Below are 24,147 nucleotides of genomic sequence, written 5' to 3'. Positions count from 1 at the left end.
TGAGGCTTCCTGGAATAGTTCTACCTGTTGTACCGCGAGGGTGCTGGTGTACACCTGGCATATCTACGATAGCGTGCAAGATTTTGAAATTTCTGCCAGGGCGTCAGGAGACTTTAGCCATTCTTATATAACCAGCGGGTAAGTATATTCAAAAATTTATTTTATTATGAAAATATAATTTCTAGTAACCCTTTAGTTTTAAAGATTTTAGAATGGCTTTTTATTATCGGACGGAGAGGTATAGCAGTTCGATTTTGTTGGGTTCCAGCACATGTAGGTGTGTCTGGGAATGAGAAGGCAGATTTACTGGCGAAGAATGCGGCATCCGAGTTGCTACCAAGGAGGTATCCAATTCCCTGTAATGATTTCCTACCTTACATCAAGAAATTGGTTTGTAATAAATGGCAACAGCACTGGGATAGTCTTGATGACAATAAAATGAGGGAAGTAACAAATATCATATCACCCTGGAGGTATAACATGATACCCCGAAAATACGTCTCCGTATTGGTCACACACGAGTTTCTGCTGAAGGGCCAACACCAACCATATTGCGAAGACTGTTTAGTACCTTTAACAGTGAGGCATTTGTTGACCGAATGCCCTAATTTTACTAACTTAAGAAATAGATATCTGTTTGAGGCTCGAGGTGAAGATGGCAGGTTCATCCTTGCCAGGATTCTTGGACACGATGTGTCTTACTATGCGAGTGGATTTTTTAGATTTATTTCAGAAGCAGGTCTTCTGAAAACTATTTAATTATTATAATGACTTCTTAACTTTTATGGTTTTAATTGAATTCTCTTTTATATTTCGTATATAATAAATGCTATCGGCGTCAATGACCTTAGGTGTCAGGATGCCAGAAAACTTTCAATCAATCAAACAATCAATCAATCAATTGGACCCTTTACAGTAGGGACCTTAAAAAATGGAACAATTCCACCAGAAAAAACTGAGAGCAATAATGAAAATCAAATGGAACAACTATGTGTCCAATACAGCAATCCTTGAAAGAGCCAATGTCACCAGCATCGATGCCATGATCATGAAACACTGCCTAAGATGGTCTGGCCATGTGGTGTGCATGGAGGACATAAGACTACCATAGAAAATATTCTTCAGCGAGTTAAATAAAGGAGATCACCCTTGAAAACCCACAGGGAAGGGTGGATCCAAAATTTTGTGAAGGGGGGTCATACCTATAAAAGTATGATAAATGCAAGCAAGCGTAGCAACAAAGCCAATCTGGTCTTGGGACGCTGTAAATCTCGAGAAAATCTGGGATTTTGTAGTATCTCAGATCACTAAGAGCACAACCACAATGGATTTGCATATCATTTAAATAATATAGGTCCTATTTTTTTACATAAAATCTAAAAATAAATTTAAATACTATCAGGCAACATCAATTTTGGTCTGCTGTTTTGCCCAAATTTGAGGAGCATGATAGTAAGCCCTTTTTAAAAGTGCAATTCACTGCATACCTGACAACAGATACATTTATTTAATTACTGTGGTGTAAAACAAAGCATACTGAGATAAAGTAATTACCAAGAGGAAGCATAAAACAGAAATTAAATCAGGTATTCTTTCACAAATAAAGATTTACATTTTCTCTTGTTTTCTCAAAGTCTTTGGCCTGACAATGGATTGCAAAGTCATGGATACTATTAATGATCATATCTGACATCAGAATAAAAACAATTTCATATTGTTTGCACAGCTTTATTCGACATGGATATTATGGGAAGACTGTTTTCAAACTTTGTTAATAAAGTTTTATTTTGTTGCAAAACGGCATTTCTCGTTATAATTAGGAGGCAAGGCTTAGGTGTATTATCAAGGTGAACAACTGAAACCTTTACTACATATTGAACATTTGTATGGCTTTTCTTCTATGTGAATGCATCAATTCAAACAGCCCTCTGACAGTAGCATGCTGTTGAAAAGTTCCCTGGGGTGTGTTTTGATGAAGTCATCAGCAATTTCTGATAATTCTAGTATAGTTGTAGTTTATTTTCATAAGATTGAAAGCTGAGAGTTGGCTGCCTGTCACTCTATTCCTGAGGCGTGTCTACAATAATCTCATAACTGAAAATAACATTTCAGCTTCGGTTGAGAGGTAACGTATACCCAAGGATCAACAATGTACGTATGTTGGGCCAAGCATCTGCATACGACAATGCATCCATGAGTGTTTGGAAGTGTGCTTTTGAAGGAACACCACATTCATGTGCCATCGTCTGACCTCATTGCAAAGTGACAGCGGGCTTGGCAGGTCATTCCAGTGCAGTTCTGCGTGTTGATGTCTTCAGACAAACTGGCTTATTGTGTTGCAAGTTTTGAGATCAGCTGCGGTATGCTAAAAACCAGGTGACATTCTTCTACTGAAAACCAATCCTTCAACTGTGAACTGGTAGTATTCAAGTGGTGTGGCTGCCTCAGTGTTACAGTGAACCCTCGCTACTTCGCGGTTCGACCATCGCGGATTCAACACTTCGCGGGTTTTTTCCATAACCCATATATATATACATATCGCGGATTTTCCGGAAAATTCGAAAATACCGCGAAATCTGAAGCCCCCCAAATACGATATTTTGTTACCTGTAATTCCATTAATACTGTAATTATTAATATCTGCTCTTACTGATTGTTCATTGCATTACATATGATATATAATTCAGCACAGAAAGAAATAAAACACGAAAAGAGAATGTGATCATACGATGATACAGTACTGTATACAGTACGTAGTAAAATTAAATCGAACATGAAACACAAATCAGATGCAGTCATACCATATTAGAATGGTGTAAGGCTGCTGATGGCTACTATACTACAAATGTAATGGATGTGCATCTTTTCCATGATTCTTTTGTATACGTACGTAGTACTGCATCCAATAATATTCTTTGTTGCAAAAATCACATTTCGAATAAGCGTACGAGAGAGAGAGAGAGAGAGAGAGAGAGAGAGAGAGAGAGAGAGAGAGAGAGAGAGAGAGAGACATCCTACAAAAGAATAAAATAGCATACGTAAAGCTATTACGTGTATTATTATTGTTATTATTATTATTATTGTTGTTGTTGTTAATAAAATTATTATTGTTATTATTATTATTATCATTATTATTATTATTATTACTGTATTATTATCATACGATAATTCAGTACTGTATACAGTACGTAGTAAAATTAAATCGAATATGAAACGCAAATCAGATGCAGTCATACAATATTAGAATGGTGTAAGGCTGCTGATGGCTACTACTGTACTACAAATGTAATGGATGTGCTTCTTTTCCAAGAATCTTTTGTATGTATACGTACGTAGTACTGCATCCAATAATATTCTTTGTTGCAAAAATCACATTTCGAATAAGCGTACGAGAGAGAGAGAGAGAGAGAGAGAGGAGAGAGAGAGAGAGAGAGAGAGAGAGAGAGAGAGAGAGACACACACACACACATCCTACAAAAGAAAAAAATAGCATACGTAAAGCTATTATTATTGTTATTATTATTATTGTTGTTGTTAATAAAATTATGATTGTTATTATTATCATTATTATTATTATTATTACAGTACTGTACTGTATTATTATCATTATTTATTATTATTATTATTAATACTGTACGTACGGTATGCGCGGGGTATCTTGTATGAGTTGGTAACCTACGCATCATATACTGTAAGACGGGTTGTGATTGGTTCAAGCGCTGATAGATGACGAATCAGAACTCAAGTTTTGTTATCTAGCCTGTGATTGGTGTTTTGCCCTCATCTCCAGCTTCCAGCATCTAGGTTCTCGCGGGCCCGGGTCGTCCACTCTCTGTTCCCGCGTATCGCTGAGTAGACGTTCTTAAGTTTGTGAAGTTTAATCTGTGCTGTGTGCGACCTTTTTAAGTTGAACTTTTTGTCAAATCCTACTGTACAATGCCTCCCAAGCGTTCTGCTTCTACTAAGGCTGGTAGTGAGCCTAAACGCCACCGAAGGATGATGACGATTGCTGAGAAGGTTACGCTTCTCGATATGTTAAAAGATGGTAGAAGTTACGCCTCCGCGGCGCGCCATTTTGGGATCAGCGAATCTACTGTTCGCTATATCAAGAAGGACGAGGCGAACATTAGAAAGACGGCTGCAATCACCTTTAGCAGATCAGCGAAGCGAGTCGTTACAACGCGTAATAAAACGATCGTACGCATGGAAGGTGCTTTAGCTGTGTGGATTGCCGACTGCCCGAAGAAGAACATAGCCTTGGATACAAACACCATCCGAACAAAGGCTTTGAGCTTGTATCAGAATTTTGCTGCAAAGGAACCTAAGACGACGATGGCAACCATGCTGAAGAAGATGATGATGCAGATGATCCTCAACCAGGGACATCCACTGATTCCCAGCCTCAGAAACAAAGTTTTTCCGCCAGCAAAGGATGGTTCGCAAAGTTTCAGAAACGCTTCGCCCTGAAAAGCGTTTCCCTGCATGGGGAGGCTGCTTCAGCTGACACTGCCGCTGCTGAAACTTACGTGAACCAGACGTTCAAGAATATTATCGCCGAAGGTGGATACAAGCCGGAACAAGTCTTTAATATGGATGAGACCGGCTTGTTTTGGAAGAGAATGCCGTCGCGAACTTTCCTGTTCAAAGAGGAAGCCAAAGCCTCTGGCTTTAAAGCATTCAAGGATCGCGTTACCCTCGTGATGTGTGGCAATGCTGCTGGATTTATGCTAAAGCCGGGGCTTATTTATAAGTCGAAAAATCCTCGCGCTTTGAAAAATAAGAATAAGAATCTCCTTCCCGTGTACTGGATGCATAATCCAAAAGCATGGATTACGAAGATGCTGACCTCCAACTGGTTCCACCAGTGTTTCATCCCGCAAGTCAATGAATATCTCGTAGAGAAGGGCTTGCCATTCAAGATCCTTCTCCTTATGGATAACGCTGGTGGACACGCAACTGACCTGTCGCGTGAGGGCATTCAGGTTGAGTTCCTGCCACCCAACACCACGTCATTAATTCAACCGATGGACCAGGGGGTTATCAGGGCGTTCAAGGCCCTCTACACGAAGAATACCTTGGCGGACCTCGTTGCGTGTGTGGATGCTGCCCAAGAGGATGAGGATGAAGATTTTAACTTGAAGGCGTACTGGCGGCAGTACACCATAGCCACGTGCCTGAAGAATATTCAGAAGGCACTTCAAGAGATGAAACCTGCAACTGTGAATGCGAGCTGGAGGAAGTTGTGGCCCGAGATTGTTTACGACGACGAGGGATTTACACCTGCTGAAATCCAACACTCTGCAGTACGCAAATCTGTGCAGTTGGCTGCCATAATTGGAGGTGACGGGTTTGGCGACATGACGACTGAAGACGTCGACGAGTTGTTGGACTGCCATTCCCAGCCCCTAACTGACGCAGACCTCGAAGACCTGACGAAATCGGCAAGCGAAGAAGAGAGTGAAACCCAGGAAGAGACCCAAGAAAATGTCGAAGAAACGGGCTTAACACTAGAACGGCTTGCCAAGGTCTGCAACCATATAAAGGAGGTGAAAGAAATGTTGCAAGAGTGGGACGAGGATATGGTTCGGTCGATGCAATTCTGCAACAAGGTTGATGACATAATGACTCCTTACAAGATGCTCTTAGATCGAAAAAAGAAGCAGCGGCAACAACTTCCGATCACAATGTTCTTCCAGCCTCGCAAAAAAGAGCCAGTTCCTCCTGCTAGTACGCCTTCGGAAGAAATTGAAGAAGTTTCCCATGAAGAAGTTGAAGAGGTGTCCCAGGAAAAGACACCTGCGTCTGAAGAGACGTAAAATACTACCTGGCTGCACAGTAGAACACATCATCAGCTTCATCATCATCATTTCTACTGTGCAGCAAATTCATCGCCATCATCATTCAAGTTTTTCTTGAACTTCTTTCGTGGTGAGTACAGTAACAATCTTTATTTTTTACTTTAATATTCTCACATTCTAAAACTGTATTTGTGCCTGTTTTATAGTTTAGTACTGTACGTACTGTATGCATTAAGTTAAAGGGAAGGTTTTAAAAGTACATGTTGTAACCTATCATATTTTTTTTTGTTTAAAATTTACATTTACGTACGTAAAACAATCTCTCTCTCTCTCTCTCTCTCTCTCTCTCTCTCTCTCTCTCTCTCTCTCTCTCTCTCTCTCTCTCGTAAATTGATTTTTTTTTTTTTAAATTTACATTTACAGCACGTACGTAAAACAATCTCTCTCTCTCTCTCTCTCTCTCTCTCTCTCTCTCTCTCTCTCTCTCTCTCTCTCTCTCTCTCTCTCTCGTAAATTGTTTTCCTGCTTTGCTACGTACAATATGTACTGTACAGTACTGTATGATTTTATATAGATACGGTAAATTATATTTTTAAGGTAACATATTTTGTAAATGCTTTTACTGTAAATACTGTACTGTATCATTATTTATCACTATCATCATGCGCGTTATATGCCTTGTTTGTTCTGAGCGTGGTTGTTTACTGAGCGTACAGTACTTTATGAAGCCGTCGTTTCAGGCGGCGTCATAAAGAAAAACATTTCATTTGGAAGTCCTAAGAAAAATAAAGTAAAACATTGGTAATAAAAAAAATCAACATACTGTATAATCAATATAATCGATGCAAAAACTAACCTATACATATATGTGTACACTAAATGAGTTTGTTTCTTCATTATGATCAGAGATGAACGTAAACAAAACATTGGTTGCCATTTTTTATCGTGCTTTTTAGGTGTTTAGGAAACGCATGATATAAAATCGCCTTTAATATTTGTGCCTGTTTTAGTTTAGGGTGCTGTAGTACATGCATTAAGTGTTCTGTACATTAAAGGGTGGTTTGTTAACAGTACTACGTACAAGGGAAGGTTTTAAAAGTCCGAATATACATGTTAAATAAATAGGTAAATATGATGTCACTACTTCGCGGAATTTCACCTATCGCGGCCGCGTCTGGAACCTATCTACCGCGATAAACGAGGGTTCACTGTACTCCAATGTCGCTGCACTCGAGTTGTGTGTAGTATGGTTTCTGTTGATTCAACTTGCTCAAGCATGTCTTTCACTTCGTTGTCGTACCACTGATGAAACTCAACGTCAATGTTATCTTTAAGTCCTTGGACATCTTGTATGACACCGTTAACCATGTAATATGCTTTGTGAATGTCTAGTTCACGCTTTTGTAGCTTTGATGGCAGAGATTTAATGTAATTAAGCTGTTTTTCAAAGTCACGAATGCTACTACATGTTCAAAACTCAGCATGCTATTTTTGATTCTCATGGATTTTGTTGTGGGTTCACTGTCCCAGTTCCAGGATTCCTGACTGAATTTGGGGGTAAGATAACAAATAACAACATAGTAATAAAGTTCCTGGAACGTTTCAAGATTGATTGATTATCTGACATCGTGACATCAAAGATCATTGATGCCGATATTTGTTATAAATAAAGAAATAAATAAATAAATGGTAATTCAGTTTAAAACAATAAAATAAAAAACATCCTTATAACAGTTGAATAGCTTTCAGAAGACCTGCTTCCGGAATAAATTTAAAAATACCACTGGTATGGTACGACAAATCATGTACGAGAATCTTGGCAAGGATGAACCTGCCATCCTCACCTTGAGCCTCAAACAGATGTCTATTTCTCTCACTACTAAAAGAGGGCATTAGATCAACAAATGTCTCACTGGCAAGGGTACCAAGCATTCGTCACAATAAGGTTGGTTTTGGCTCTTTAACAGAAACTCGTGTCAACTAAGTGTGACCAATGTGGAAATGACAAAAAGACGTCTCCCACTTTCAGGTCATCATGTTATAGACACATATGACATTTGACTCACCGAGTTTTGCACAGACTCTTCAGTTTGTGATGCCTTGCTTGAGGGGAGGAAACATGCTGCACATTTTCAAAGAATCTTTGATGTTACGGTGAGTTATCAAAAAAGTAATACAGAATTTATCAGGTCAATTATGTTTTGTATTTGTGGTACTTTACAGCTTCTGCCAATGGCAAAATTCAGCATATAGGCATGCCAATGAATGTAGAGTGCACTTGTAGAAACTTTCTTTATACACTCCTGAACTCCTGTGCATTCAGATGACATAGCAGAGGCACCCTCGTATGCTTGTCTTCGTATGATAGCCTGATCAAGATTGGCAGATGTGAGAGACTTTATCAAGCCATCAGCTATAGCTTGACCTGTTGTTCAACAAACAAACATGAAAAAAAAAATCCAAAAAATCTCAAAAATTTTTGGACTGTCATAGCTTGAGCTTGTGTTTAGATACCAAACACACACAGTAATCACTTCTTGATTTGTATTGTTATCTGTGACTCCATGTACAATTATAGAATAAAACTGAACATTTCCATGTAATGATTCAGTATAGCTCATAAATGACTGGTAATCTGCTCTGGATCATCAGCACCAGCTGGAGAATGACTGGAAATCTGCTACTGGTCATCAGCACCAGCTGGAAATGACAGGCAGTCTGCTTCTGATTATCAGCATCAGCTGAAAAATGATTGGCAATCTGTTCCTGGTCATCACCTTCAACTGGAAAATGACTAGCAGCCTACTCCTGATCATCAACACCACCAGAAGAATGACTGGCAGTCTGCTTCTGATTATCAGAACCAGCTGGAGAATGACGGGCGGTCTGCTCTTGATCATCAGCACCAGCTGCAAATTGACTGACAGTTGGCTCCTGATCATCAGCACCACCTGAAAAAGGACAGGCAGCCTGCTCCTTATCATCAGCACCAGCTAGAGAACGACTGGAAATCTGCTCCCAATCATCAGCATCAGGTGGGAAACGACTGGCAGTCTGTTCCTGATCATCACCACCAGCTGGAGAATGACTGACAATCTACTTCTAATCATCAGCATCAGCTGGAAAATGACTGACAGTCTGCTCCTGATCATCATCACCAGCTGGAAAATGACTGGCAATCTACTTCTGATCATCAGCACCAGCTGAAAAATGACTGACAGTCTGCTACTGTTCATCACCAACAGCTGGAAAATAATGGGCAATCTACTTCTGATCATCAGCACCAGCTGGAAAATGACTGGCAATCTACTACTGATCATCAGCACCAGCTGGAAAATGACTGGCAATCTACTTCTGATCATCAGCACCAGCTGGAAAATGACTGGCAATCTACTACTGATCATCAGCACCAGCTGGAAAATGACTGGCAATCTACTTCTGATCATCAGCACCAGCTGGAAAATGACTGGCAATCTACTACTGATCATCAGCACCAGCTGGAAAATGACTGGCAATCTACTTCTGATCATCAGCACCAGCTGGAAAATGACTGGCAATCTACTACTGATCATCAGCACCAGCTGGAAAATGACTGGCAATCTACTTCTGATCATCAGCACCAGCTGGAAAATGACTGGTAGTCTGCTCCTGATCATCATCACCAGCTGGAAAATGACTGGCAATCTACTTCTGATCATCAGCACCAGCTGGAAAATGACTGGTAGTCTGCTCCTGATCATCATCACCAGCTGGAAAATGACTGGCAATCTACTTCTGATCATCAGCACCAGCTGAAAAATGACTGACAGTCTGCTACTGTTCATCACCAACAGCTGGAAAATGATGGGCAATCTACTTATGATCATCAGCACCAGCTGGAAAATGACTGGCAATCTACTACTGATCATCAGCACCAGCTGGAAAATGACTGGCAATCTACTTCTGATCATCAGCACCAGCTGTAAAATGACTGGTAGTCTGCTCCTGATCATCATCACCAGCTGGAAAATGACTGGCAATCTACTTCTGATCATCAGCACCAGCTGGAAAATGACTGGTAGTCTGCTCCTGATCATCATCACCAGATGGAAAATGACTGGCAATATGCTTCTGATCATCAGCACCAGCTGAAAAATGACAGACAGTCTGCTTCTGATTGTCAGCACCAGCTGGAGAATGACTGGCAATCTGTTCCTGATCATCAGCACCAGCTGCAAATTGACTGACAGTCCGCTCCTGATCATCAGCACAAGCCATAAAATGACTGAGAGTATGCTCCAGATCATCAGCATCATCTGAAAAATGATTGGCAGTCTGCTACTGATCATCAGCACCAGCTAGAAAAGGACAAGCAGTCAGTCCCTGATCATCAGTATCAGCTGGAAAATGACTGGTTGTCTGCTCCTGATCATCAGAACCATCTGAAGAATGATTGGCAATCTGCTCCTGATCATCAGCACCAGCTGGAGAATGACTGGCAATCTGCTCCTAATCATCAGCCCTAGCCAGAAAATGACTGTCAGTCTGTTCCTGATCATCAGCACCAGCTGGAGAATGACTGGCAATCTGCTCCTGATCATCAGCACCAGATGAAGAATGACTGGCAGTCTGCTTCTGATCATCAGCACCAGCTGGAGAATGACTGGCAGTCTTCTTCTGATCATCAGAACCAGCTGGAGAATGACTGGCAGTCTACTTCTGATCATCAAAACCAGCTGGAGAATGACTGGCAGTCTGCTTCTGATCATCAGCACCAGCTGGAGAATGACTGGCAGTCTACTTCTGATCATCAAAACCAGCTGCAGAATGACTGGCAGTCTGCTTCTGATCATTAGCACCAGCTGGAGAATGACTGGCAGTCTTCTTCTGATCATCAGAACCAGCAGGAGAATGACTGGCAGTCTGCTTCTGATCATCAAAACCAGCTGGAGAATGACTGGCAGTCTGCTTCTGATCATCAGCACCAGTTGGAAAATGACTGGCAGTCTGCTAGTGATCATCAGGACCAGCTGGAGAATGACTAGCAGTCTATTCCTGATCACTAGCACCAGCTGGAGAATGACTTGCAGTCTGTTCCTGATCATCAGCATTAGTTGTAAAATGACTGGCAAACTGCTCTTGATCATCATCACAAGCGGGAGAATGACTCACAATCTGCTCTTGATCATCAGCACCACATGGAAAATGACTGGCAGTCAGCTCCTGATCATCAAATACAAAATAAAAAACAACCACATTCACATATCCCTGAAGAAAAATACTAACAAATCTTAAAATTAACAACCCCCACAACCAATATATATATATATACATATATATATGTGTATGTGTGTAGACAACCTGTTGTCCATAGAAAGTCAAACTGTCTTTCACGGCACACTACCACAGCTGTGGCCAATAGTACACTGTATGGCAATCTGCCACAACTGCCTCAATTGATCGGGGTCGTGGACATCATCAATATCATCAGGAAGCGGAAATTATATATACTGTACATGGGCCACTAAAAGGGAGGGCGAAAACTCCCTACACTTGCTACAAGGAGATACCTGTGTGCAAGAGTGATTTCTCCACGGGACAGAGACCGTGAGGATGAGTCTCTAAGGCCAACATGAAGGTGCCATAACAGCGCCCTTCAATGCCGGAACAAACCCTCATGATTTTAGATCCCTACAGGCAAACCTGAAAAGAAAAAGGAAAGGAAAGTCTTTTAGCTTTTAGACCAGTTGCTCTTTAATCATTTTAGCTGGTTTAAGAGGATTTTATGCGAGAGCAAGACTACTATTTACCGAACCGAAATAAAAAGTGTGGTTCAGTTACTAGTGCAGGTATGAGCGGGGTGGTTGATCTACCCCCACTCCCCCTCAACTAACTAGCGGAGGGTAGTTACACCTGGCAAAAAGCCTTACAGCTAGTTTCAGCTGTCGAGGAAATGTGTCTCCACTGTAAAGAGTGTAAGGGTTTGTATACAGTGCAGGAACAAATGGAAATTTAAATAATAATAAAGTGATATCAGTGAATAAAAATGTGCCCTTAGCCTCCGACATTAAGATGTTAGTTTATCTATCTCCACCAGCTAAGTCCAAATCCTTTGAAATATTTTACAATTGGAGAAAATCTAAATTGATCACAATATGTAAAATTGGAGTACTGATATTTATACAATATCATGCCATGTATTAACTTCAAGTAAATAAAGGGTCAGGATTTTAAAACTTTTACAACACCATCAAATCAAAAACTTGTCACCTCAAGTTCTGAATGCCTTTTGTTATATACATACTGCACATCAAATCTGCGTCAGTATTTTTACTATTTCTACTTTATTGTTGAAACTATGATTGGGACTGAAATTAGATTTAGATCTAGTCAGTAAGCAGAATGACATTAAATTACAACAATGATTCTATCAATATACAGTATAAAAAAAATTCTAAGAAATAGAGGTGCAGTTTTGGTATGCAATCTCAATTATGGCATGATCTCAGAAATTAATCTTTTGCTTTGGTATGCGATCTCGATACTTTTAATAGGCAAAAAAAACAAGAATAATAGAAAATCTAGTGGTTCTTGCTTTGCCATGCACTCATTTCGCTCGTGAAAAAATAAAAACACCAAGCTCCCAATGATTATTCCTGGTATATATTATTCCCAATATATATTTTATTTACAAAATCTACTGGTTCTTGCTTCGCCGTGAAGTGAAGGGAGATCGCTACCATCAGGTGAGATCGCATACCAAAGCAAAAGCCCGACTTTGAGATCGCATACCAAAACAACACCGAAATAGATTGTGATACAACAGGAAAAATGAAAATGCACTACAGTACAGTACATCAACTCATATATCAATAAAGTTTGAGTTGAAATTGCTCGTTAAGTTACTTGAGTAAAAAAAAAAAATACTCACTTTGAGCATTTTCATGAGACTCTCCAGCTGCTGCATAAGCTGCTTACGAGAATCTTGGAGGTAGGAAAGATTGGATTCTAACTCGTGGCGATGGGATCGCAGGAGACGCAGCTCAGCTACCAGAGTTGGGTTACTACTGCCCTCGGCCCGCTCCTGTTGCTGCCTGCAAACATACACTCTGTTCCTGAAACCCAACTCGATTTGTAAATTGGTGTTGTTCACCGTTGATGAACTTGAACCATGTGTTTTGATAGGTCTGAATTGTACTGTCATGTAATCTCAGTAAACAGTGCTTATACATACATACATACATACATACATGTATATATATATATATATATATATATATATATATATATATATATATATATATATATATATATATATATATATATATATCATGTGCATGTCTATATACATACACATACTGTTTATATTTCTAATATACATTACAGATACATATGCATATCAATATATATGCATTTTTATGCTACAGTCTTTTAAGTAGCAGTGTTGTGCTTAGTGCTACTGATGCTTTAAAGCTAACATCAGAAATATAAAAAGTGTGCATTTATAAAGAAACTGCTTTCACCAAATCTCTGGAATTGAAAGTAATTTTATAGATAGTAGATAATAAAAAAAATAGTTCTACAATATTGGCCTTTATAGATAAAATTTTGTCTAAGGAAACAGTTGATTTTTAGTGGTGTGTTAGTTAAGTCAAGTGGGAAGCAAATGAATTGTTACTGTAGGTAATTTCCCCCATTCTATTGGGAAATATCAGCAATAATTTTAAAGAAATTAAGATGGATTTCTCATTCAATGATGATGACTCTTACCTAGAAGTAATAACCTAATTTTTTTTTCAATAAATTATCCAACCTTGGGGGTGGTTGAGGCAGAAAGTTAAAGTTAAAGAAATGGCAAAATTTTCACTCTTGGGGCCTTTTAAAGCATATCCAGAATATTGCTACTGGGAATAAAATATTCCTCATGGTAAAATTGACATGGAGGAAAAAGCCACGCTTAAATTATCAACTGTATATCTAAATACACATTTGACATTTTACAAATTAGCAAATAGATTTTTTAAGTTATCAACTCTTTTTTTCAGTAAGCAACTACTGTATGTATTGTCCAAAGATCACAGTAACCGAGAGATTTTATGAGGGTTCAAAATACATATCGTTTAAACATTGTAAAACTACATCGAAATTCCAAAATGATATATCTGATCACGGAGGTTTTCAATATTGAAAGATTTAATACATCCACAATAATACCCGTCATGAATAAATATAATCCTAGATGCGCGAGTAATCATAGATCTATACTGTATCTATTAATAGCTGAAATTAATATTTTTTTCCATAAAAACACAAAATGTAGAAATTCAACAATATTCAAATTAGTTCTAGCCACTGACATACTTTATGACTTGCACCATCCAAAATAAACATTCCATGATCTTTGATGGGAATTACTGTATTATTGGACCATCTTTTGGACCCTAGAATAGATAATCTAGAGGACTGCAATACCCCTTTGTTTCTGAGAATACAGAGGATAATCTCCATGCAATTAGATATAGCACATATGGGTTTGGATGCACTACCTTCAAACCAGTTGTCTAAGAAGACTGGTTTAATAAAGTAACCTCCACAGGCACTCCAATAAAAGAGGTCAAAGATCTTTAAACCACTTTCTCCAAGGCCAAAATGGAGTCATCCTACTGTTGACAGACTGAACGAGTTTATTACATCTCAAATTATGGCAAATGGTAGAAAGGCATATAGGTCCATAGATCAGCCCTGTAAAAGGGAATCTACCTTCTGGAACTGGTGAGCAAAATACTTGTATCTATTTGTTTATAGACAAAATAAATTTGCTATCGAGAATCACACCTAAAATTTTAAGTCATACACAGTTAAAGAAACATTATCAATGCTGAGATCCGGATGTTGAGGAGCTACTGTCCTCGACCTACTTACAATCATACCTTGAGTTTTATCAGGATTCAACTTCATGCCCCATAATTTGCACCATGCACTAATTTTAGCTAGATCTCTATTAAGGAATGCAGCAACCCCAGATCTACATTTAGGAGAGGGAATTGATGCAACGACTTTAGCATCATCTGTATATGCAATGAGCTTGTTTTCTAGGCCAAACTGCATTTCATATGTACATAGTATAAAAAGTAATAGGCCAAGAACACTACCCCGAGGAAAACCAGATATCACATTCCCAAACTAACTATGGTGCCCATCAGGAACAACTCCACAATTCAATAATGATGCTAAGAAAAGACCCACTTACTCACAACTGTTAGTTTGAAAACAAGGACCTCGAGATTAACATGGTCAAAGGCAGCACTAAAATCAAGGCCAATCATAAGGAAGTTCATGGCCACAATCAAGAGACCACAATCAAGGGATTTCTATACAACATTGGGGATCGTAAGAAGGGCATCACATGCTGCAAGGCCTTTACGAAAATCAAATTGCAAACTAGGGAACAGATGATTACCTTCAGCAAACCTATTAAGACATTTTGCCAAAAGACTTTCAAAAACTTTAGATAATATGGGAGTTATGGATTTTGGGCAGTAATCAGTTGGACTTGAGCTACCACAAACACATTTACATAGTGGAGTAACATTACCAATTCTACAACAAGTGCTGGCAAGCTCCTCTCCTTGCTAACTTGGTCAAAATAACAGATAAATTTGGAGCTAAGAGATCTACAGTCTTTATAAATAACAAAGAAAAATACCATTTGGGTCTACACCTCCATAAGCATAAAGGTCCATCATGAAAGCTTAATTTCAGGAGATCAAAAAGCTAAATTAGTTAGCTTAGCCTCAGGAAAACAGGAAAGAGGAAGATCACATTTCTCATTACTCTGCTTACTGTCAAACACATCAGCCAAAGGGTTGCATTTTCCTTTGGAAAATGAGTGACAGAGCCATCTGGTTTAAGTAAAGGAAGAACTGTTGCATCTACACCAAAGAGTGCAGATTTAAAGGTAGCCCACCACTTTTGTTCCTGGGTTGTACCAGAAAGCGTTTTTTAAATGGTTAAATTGCATTCATTTTCAGTTGAAGCATAAACTCTGAGCAAAAGTTCTGAGCTGAATATAGTTATTCTAATTCAAATCTGATCTGTTACCCTTCCAAAGATGATAGGCCTCGTGGTTCTCCAAATAAGCATGTCTACAATCATCATTGAACCATGGTTTGTCCTTCACTCGGTACCTTAGCACACAAGAAGGGATACGCCTATCAATGATGTTGAGTAGATTCTCATTCAAAGGGACTACAACATCAACACTACTATACAATTGTGACCAATTCAAGTCCAAAAGATCACTCAAAATCCCATTCCAGTCTGCTTGAGATTTCATATAAATCTTACATGGGTATGATACATCAGGGACAGGTTGCTCAGTTTTCACTACTAGTGAAATCAAGGCATGATCAGATGTCCTTATTTGTTATAATGCCAGGGGAGTCAGTGTATAGAAGTTCCAAGCAGTTACCAGACCTGTGAGTAGCTTCACTTAAGATTTGCTCACAGCCTGATTCAGAGGCAAAGCCTAAAGCTCTTAAGTCATGGCGATCGGTAGGAGAAACAGATTTTAACCACTCCCTATGGTGAGCATTGAAATCACCAACAAAGACAAAAGAAGCCTTTCTATCATCTTCTTGTATCTTAGCCATAATGGTAAGAAGACAATCGAAGATAGAATCATCCATGTCTGGATTCCGGTAGATCGAACATAAATAAAAGCTATGCTTGCCACAAACTTTCATTACTCTAATCTCATGACATCCACATTCATAGCAGGATTTATGAGATGCAGGGTACTCGGTCCTAATATACACTGCCATTCCCCTGGCATCCAGTTTAAAATTAATTGGCTTCTTAAAATCAGATATTTGGAGCTCAGATGAGTGCCTCATATTAGAAACCAAAGTTTCTGAGCCCAAAAGTGTATCATACTGTCTGGACACAACTACTGTAAGGTTTTGAATATTTGCATGAAAACCACGAATATTGCAATACAGGAGACGACATTGATGAAATCTAGGAGGTAGGGGTCCCAGATTTCGCTCAATGATGCCAGGCATCCTAAGACTTAATGGTAATAAAAAAGAAACAGCATTCATAAAAACTAAATTAAAAAAAATTATAAAAACAATATGTAGAGACATATAAATAAAGTGATTGATCAAACCCAAAGACTATAGAAAAAAAGTCAGAAAAACTGGTCAACATAGAGGAGCCAATACACCATGCAAGGCTAAATACCCTCCAGGATAGCCGCTTCAACTGAAGGGAGGACAGTAAGGATGGTATTGAAAAGAAAAATAAACAGATAAGGAAAATATTATCTCTAGATAAACCACCAGGCATCCATGGTCCTTCTTTTAAGCCTGCCCAATACACCATTTAAAAAAAAACAAGAGGAAGACAAAAATTAAGATAGAATAGTGCTCTCGAGTGTACCCTCAAGCAAGAGAACTCTAACCCAAGACAGTGGAAGACCATGGTACAGAGGCTATGGCACTACCCAAGACTACAGAACAATGGTTTGATTTTGGAATGTCCGAGAAGAGCTGCTTACCATAGGTAAAGTCTCTTCTACCCTTACCAAGAGGAAAGTAGCCACTGAATAATTACAATACAGTAATTAGCCCAATGAGCGAAGAAGAATTGTTTGGTAATCTCGGTGTTGCCAGGTTTATGAAGAAAGACGACAATGTTTAAAGAATATGCTAGACTATTCGGTGGCTGGTGCCTTGCCCAACCTACTACCTACCGTATTTTATATATATATATATATATATATATATATATATATATATATATATATATATATATATATATATTTATATATATGCATGTGTGTGTTCTGTATTTTTATGATTCTCTGTATTGTACTCTTTGTAAACCATTGTAGATACATATGATCACAAGCTTGAATAAAATGTATCGCTATCATTATTACTTATTAGATATATTGAATTTATTACTTGAATGTTTATAAAAAATAAAGAAATTATTGATGTACAAAATTGACTTATATATGTGATTTCCCTTTAGTTTTATCTCCCTTGTAAATGTTAAAAATTAATTAATTGAAGGATAAAAAGAAGTGTTTCGTAACTTTTATATTCTAATGCCAATACACATGCTGAAAGTATTGCTATAGTATATAATATTTACACTATAATATCTAAATAAAGGAAATAAAAACTGTTACACCAGGGAACTTTTCTAAGACCATTGGAGTGGGTATTACTCCCTCACCAGACTTTGAAAACAGTTTAATCTGTACAAAACATAGGTTTTGACTTTAGGGTAATGATTCCCCCTGGGGCATTGGTAAGAAATTAAGAGCTTTGACTTTGGTCGGCTCTATAAAAAACCGGAAGAAGTGGTGTATGTTTTCTCCTTTGGACAAAATTCACCATGGATTGGTACTACCGACAACAGTTAAAAAACATAAGAGTTTATGGGTAAGCTTAGCGTTGGTTAACCTGAGAAAAAAAAAACCCACGGCAAGAAAAACATCAGAGAGGAAAATGATATGCAAGCAGAAGTGAAAATTGGCATTTGCATGGAGTTCTTCTCAAAGTGAGCAAAGGAGGAAGGAAACTCAGGCCAGCTCACATTGGTCCAGATATAAGGGCTGCAGGCTGTGGTTGTAAGCCACTGATTTGGAATACTAAGCTCTTCTATGAATCCACGGAATCATTATACATGATCCCTAAAACAGCTGTCCTTATTTAGATCTAAATAAGGATGGTTTCAGGGATCATCCAATTGGATATTACTTTTAAAAATCACATCTACACCTATCTGCTCTCGCCCATTAATCTGATTTGGTAATAGATTCCATGAATATTACAAGTATTACATGCTAATTCAGCAAAGCAACGCAGCATATTTTCTAAAAGAACAATAGTGTAGCAACCTGCATATGTACTGCATTACATTTCAAAGATAAAAAATAAATGATTCCAAACCAAATACAGTAGGGTCCCGAATTATGCGTGTTCGAATTATACGATTCCCCTTTTCTGCGCTCGCTATTTTTCAAAAATAAATTTTCTGTATCTGCGAAGCTGTTCAAAGTCTGCGAGTCAAGCACTACAAAATGTATCAAATCTATTGTCTTTCTAAGTATATTGGTAGCCCTAAATACGGTGATTTATAATGTTACAAAACAATATTAACATTACATCTTATTAACATAATTTCATAATGAATAGCCTATTTAAGGTTACAATTCCACATCAACAATGAAATCAACTGTTAACTATGCGAGTCCAGCTGACAAAATGTAAAAAGAATTGTGGTTACGTTCTCGGCAATCTTTATCTTTCTCCAACCTTTTGATAATTGTAATGGTAGTGTTAATGATGGTATATCAAAGCATTATTTTTGTTTAGTACAGTATATATAAAAACCTTATTTTTCCCTCCGGGCGTTCAAGGTTTTCACGAGTAGACTGGGTTCGTTTAACGGCAGTGAATAGCCTATACTTCGGTAACAAGTCGGCAATATTTTGTCATATTTTAAACAGTATATATTTGATTTGCAAAGATTGGTTTTGTAGAGTAGACGGTAAAACAAATCTATCTCTCTCTCTCTCTCTCTCTCTGGAGAGAGAGAGAGTGAATTTGATGCCAGAAATCTTCTCTCTCTCTCTCTCTCTCTCTCTCTCTCTCTCTCTCTCTCTCTCTCTCTCTCTCTCTCTCTCTCTCTCCCGTAAGAAATAAAACCTTAGTTCACATATGGCAACTTGAGTTTAAGAATGAAATTAACATGAATATTGTTAGTTGTGGCGATCAATTCCTCGCTTCAGGGGGTACACGAAACAAAAACAGGCATTCGATTACAACAGCTGATTCTCTCTCTCTCTCTCTCTCTCTCTCTCTCTCTCTCTCTCTCTCTCTCTCTCGTGTTATACAATACTTACAAATAGATGAAGAAACCAAAATTGGTTTTCTTAAAGTGTAAATTAAATATAAAACGAAAAAATTATACCGTGTATACATCCATTTCAATCATAGCTTAAAATACGGTATCCGATTTCGTCAGCAAACTACTATTCTTTAGGAAACACCATTCTATTCCTGAAAACATTTACTCTTTAAATAGTCAATTGTGCTATAATAAAACATGTACTTATGTTTTTAAATTTCGGGTGTGTTTTAAAAATTGAGTATTGTTGACTTCTTTTTGTTTTACTTTTGGCTGTGATCACATCAGCTGATGTCTAACTTCCGCTCTCAAAAATATGCGCGGTACGAATACATTAACAAAGAATTGTTTACACCATTTTCTAACTTATTCAAACCATCTATACAGTTAATATTACATAAGCACCAATGTGTTATAACCTATCATATTTATTGTTTAGTACATTTAAAACCTCTCTCTCTCTCTCTCTCTCTCTCTCTCTCTCTCTCTCTCTCTCTCTCTCTCTCTCTCTCTCTCTCTCTCTCTCTGTCACATCGAACGTAATAGCAGTAACCTAATTTTTCGATGACTAAAAATAGGCCTAGCACTTTCTTCTTCTTTTACCTTTTTTGCATATGGTTCCATAATTGAGAGGGGTACAAGTTGACTTATAACTGAAGTTAGGAAATGGAAAGGACAATTATCTTTCGTAACAGTTTAGAATTATCGTAAATTATCATTCTGTCATTAGTGGCAGTTTGCTATTGTGGATTGAACGCATAAGAAAAAAAAAGGTTTCCAGCTTTGCTACGAATTTAGGAATTTATATGGATACGGTGAGTAAAATATTTGTAATAACATAATGTTTACTAAATGTTTGTAATATTTGATCATGTCTGTTTAATGCGTTCGTTTGTTTATCATGATCGAAGATGGAGCGTAAATAAATGGAAGATTTCCGTTTCAGGCGGCGTCATAAAGAAAAACCTTATACTGTATAAATGGCATTCATTTCATTTATTTGGAAGTTCTAAGAAAAATTAAGTAGAACATTGGTAATAATAAAATCAACATATAATCAATACTTGGTAAGATTGCTGTCGATGCAAACACTAACCTACTGTATACACGTGTAAATGCGTCTGTTTCTTGGTTATGATCAGAGATAAACGTAAACAAAACGTTGGTTGTTTTTTATCGTGCCTTTTGGCGTGTTTAGGAAACGCATGATATAAAATCGCCTTTATTTTGATAATTCTGGATTTTCAATCATGCAACAAATGCTAGTCTATCGAGTGATAGTTTTGCTATTCACCAGTTGTCTTATACAATAGATAGGCAAACATTAAAATTTGTCTGTATTTTGGGTCGTGTTATAACGGGAAATAAACGGTGTTTACACCCATCCTGGTTGTAATTTTAACCATTTTTCAAGTTATTAGAACTTTAAAGTATATTAAATGTGTGATTTATTTACAAGAGCAATTTGATATTATAAATAAATACAGTATAGTACATAGAAAGTATTGGAAATAGGTAGTAAACACATTTGAATAGGCAAGTTGCTGGTTGCCAAGGCCCCAATGGAATTATTTCTGTTAGTTGCGTGTTTCGAAATATGCGATTTTCCATTTATACGAGGTCATTGATCGACCAAAATCTCGCATAATTCGGGACCCTACTGTAAACCCTTGTAAATTTCAACTGCTCTTTCAATATGAACCTATGTGATTATATATATGTATGAGTATAGAAAAATACATAAAATAAAACACATAATAATAATAATAATAATAATAATAATAATAATAACTAGCATGCACAAAAACATACAGACATACAGACTAATACTTCACAAAAATGAGGGATGAATTTTTAAGGTAAAATCTTCATCTGTTCTGTAAATATTCTAACTTACAAGAAAAATGTATTGGACTCTGCACAAGTTGTAAAGTGCTTATATCATTTGAATACACTTAGTTGATTCTTCTTCATGCAAAAATGAAACCTGGAGCAGTATCAGGATAGTAAAGAATAAGCAACATCTGAAATTCTGTACAACTCCCTGAAATAAAACCATAGCACCAATAATAGATAAAATGTATAATAACCATCATGTATAACAAGTGTGGAAAGTGAGTTTTCAAGATTAATCAAGATGAATAACATTTTATTTGAACAAATAATAATTACAGTATAACTGATATCCTTGCTTCCCTCACTCCTAAAAAAAATTATGCAGTGCAGAAAGTGCAACAAAAATAAAACTTTTATAATGAAATTAAACATTTCAAAACATGGCATTCTGGTGGTATAGCTCTATGAAGTATGAGCTTCTCGTCAATTGATAGAATAAAAAACAATTTTCCCTATCCCGAATGACCCCAACTCCCTTTGACATTGCTTGATGGGCTTCCATCTTATTCTCTCATAACATTTTCTGGTTGCTAACTAAATGCACTCAGATAACATTTAACCTTTATAAGTGGATAAGTGACACATATAACCAATATAAGTGTGAAGAGGAGTTGGAAATCCATGAACTTCAAGTAAGCATTAGAATAATTGGTTTCTTTACTAAAAATTCACTACAATGAAGCTTCCTTGGGATTCAAGAAGACAAAATCTGAATTCCACTATTGAAAAGTACATCACTTGGAGTATGAAAGACAAAAAGACTTGTACTTTTTTGCATCTTCCTCATGAGAAGTATAATTCATAAGAACAGAATCTGTCATTGAAACCACATGTCAGGAACTTCACAATTCAGAAATAACTTGAGAAGTAGTAGTTATAGAAGGGTAGGGAGAAAAGGAGGATTAAGGAGAATAGACTCCAGAGTGCCACTGTGTTCTAGAGGCTACAAGCTTAATAACTTATCAATTATCAATCTAATATGACGACCAATGTATGAAGAGAAACCAAAACGTGTACCTGTGCACCGGACACCATCTCCACCATTCAGAAACACACCTACTCTTAGTGCACATTATTCACAAAGGTTGCAGCCTTTTTAGATTCATTAAAAAATTTTGTCTAAACAATATTGATAACCTTCAATAAGAATAAGATCTTATATGAGTTGAAATACAGTAACCCCTATTATAGATTGTGGAATAGAGAGAATTTCAATTAGGCCAACACTCCCAACTTTATAAAACATAATTCTAGGGTTAACCAATTAAAAAATCTTGCAATAAAAAACTTCCTTCACATTAATGTTCAGTTTAAGAGAATTAGTTTTACTGGAGGCACTAACAAAGTTAGTCACTTGAACTGTTCTCAAATAAAAAAAATGGGGGGGGGATTTTACTTTTGGGGATAACTAATTCAACCTCCCATGAAAATAGAGTAAAATAGAGTAAAATAAAGGATAAATTGTCTTAAAAGTAGCAGCATCAGATGACAGAACTATAAGAAGTTACCTTAATTACAATATCTCATTTTTATATCTTTTAAAAATAATATTTCTAAGAATATATCTCGTCCAAGTCAAGTTATTCCTCTGTATAATCCTCATTTTGGGATGTTGGCCTGGTGAAAGACCCTAAAGGGAAACTACAGGCTTTGCCCATTGTTTACATTTAACGGTAACCTTGCACCTATGCTAGACAAGGGAATCGTTTCACCAGTAGTACTAATGCTGCAAGGGAAAATTTGAGATGAACTTACGCTGGGGTGAACCCCACAGCCATCTAAAACATGATGCAAAAGTTCAGCTTCCACCCAAACTTTAAAATTTATATAAAATCTATTACCTAGTTCCATAAGACCCCTATCATATGTGACCTCATAAATATATGTACAGGATAAAAACGTTGCTCGCGAGTTCTTCAGACGGATACAAGTATCCAGCTGCCAGTTCAGTGTTTTATCTCAGAATAAAGTGGTCATGTAAAGCAAACCGGATCATGGAAAGGAGAGTGTTACGTCATATAAGGTTCAGGAGTAACTTGAGACTCTCAAGTTGAGTACGAGGCTCATGCAGAGGTGATCGATTCTGTTAGTACTGTGTACCATTCCTATGGTACTGGCATACTAGAACCACTGGGAAAATTTGATGAGTTAGCCTAGGGTTCATAACAGGGCATATTAGGTTAGAAGCACTGCCTAGCCAAAAGACCCACAGGCCTTCTATGATACACAAACAAAGCAAAAATAATAAAAACATATGAAGTTTCACTCTACTGAGCCCAGAAAGCTCAAAATTAGCTTGAGTGATATTTCAACATCATCTAATATATTAACTAGCTAAGATTTTTCTGGATTTCCCCCCTGAACTATACTGTAAATCAATTTAGTTTTACGTTTAGAACACACAAAGCGGTCATCTACCATCGGAAAATAACTTAAGAAGTGTTAGCATAAACTATCCCTCAAAACAATAAAAAAAAAAAATACAATCCTATGGCCAGCATGTTTCCACTAAGTCACTTGAACCCCTATAACTGATATTCATAGTAAT

The 24,147-nt window shown here is 37.4% G+C and overlaps 1 protein-coding gene across 10 annotated transcripts in view; it reads right to left on the bottom strand.

The window, feature by feature from the left end:
* Positions 1–24,147, bottom strand: part of LOC137629559 (dystrobrevin beta-like) — a 517,572-nt gene that overhangs the window by 184,546 nt on the left and 308,879 nt on the right. For 8 of the 10 annotated variants that reach the window (XR_011041536.1, XM_068360996.1, XM_068360989.1 and 5 more), the window contains one exon: positions 12,709–12,892. Coding sequence is in view for 9 of the 10 variants with exons in the window: in XM_068360996.1 (XP_068217097.1) it covers positions 12,709–12,892 (184 nt within the window). In the remaining variant the exon portion in view is untranslated. The remainder of the gene's footprint in view (positions 1–12,708; positions 12,893–24,147) is intronic. The other 2 variants (XM_068360991.1, XM_068360993.1) reach the window with 1 other exon arrangement.

The sequence above is a fragment of the Palaemon carinicauda genome, chromosome 37 (genome assembly GCF_036898095.1).
Source record: "Palaemon carinicauda isolate YSFRI2023 chromosome 37, ASM3689809v2, whole genome shotgun sequence".
Lineage (NCBI taxonomy): Eukaryota > Metazoa > Arthropoda > Malacostraca > Decapoda > Palaemonidae > Palaemon > Palaemon carinicauda.
This window is presented reverse-complemented; position numbering and strand designations above follow the sequence as displayed.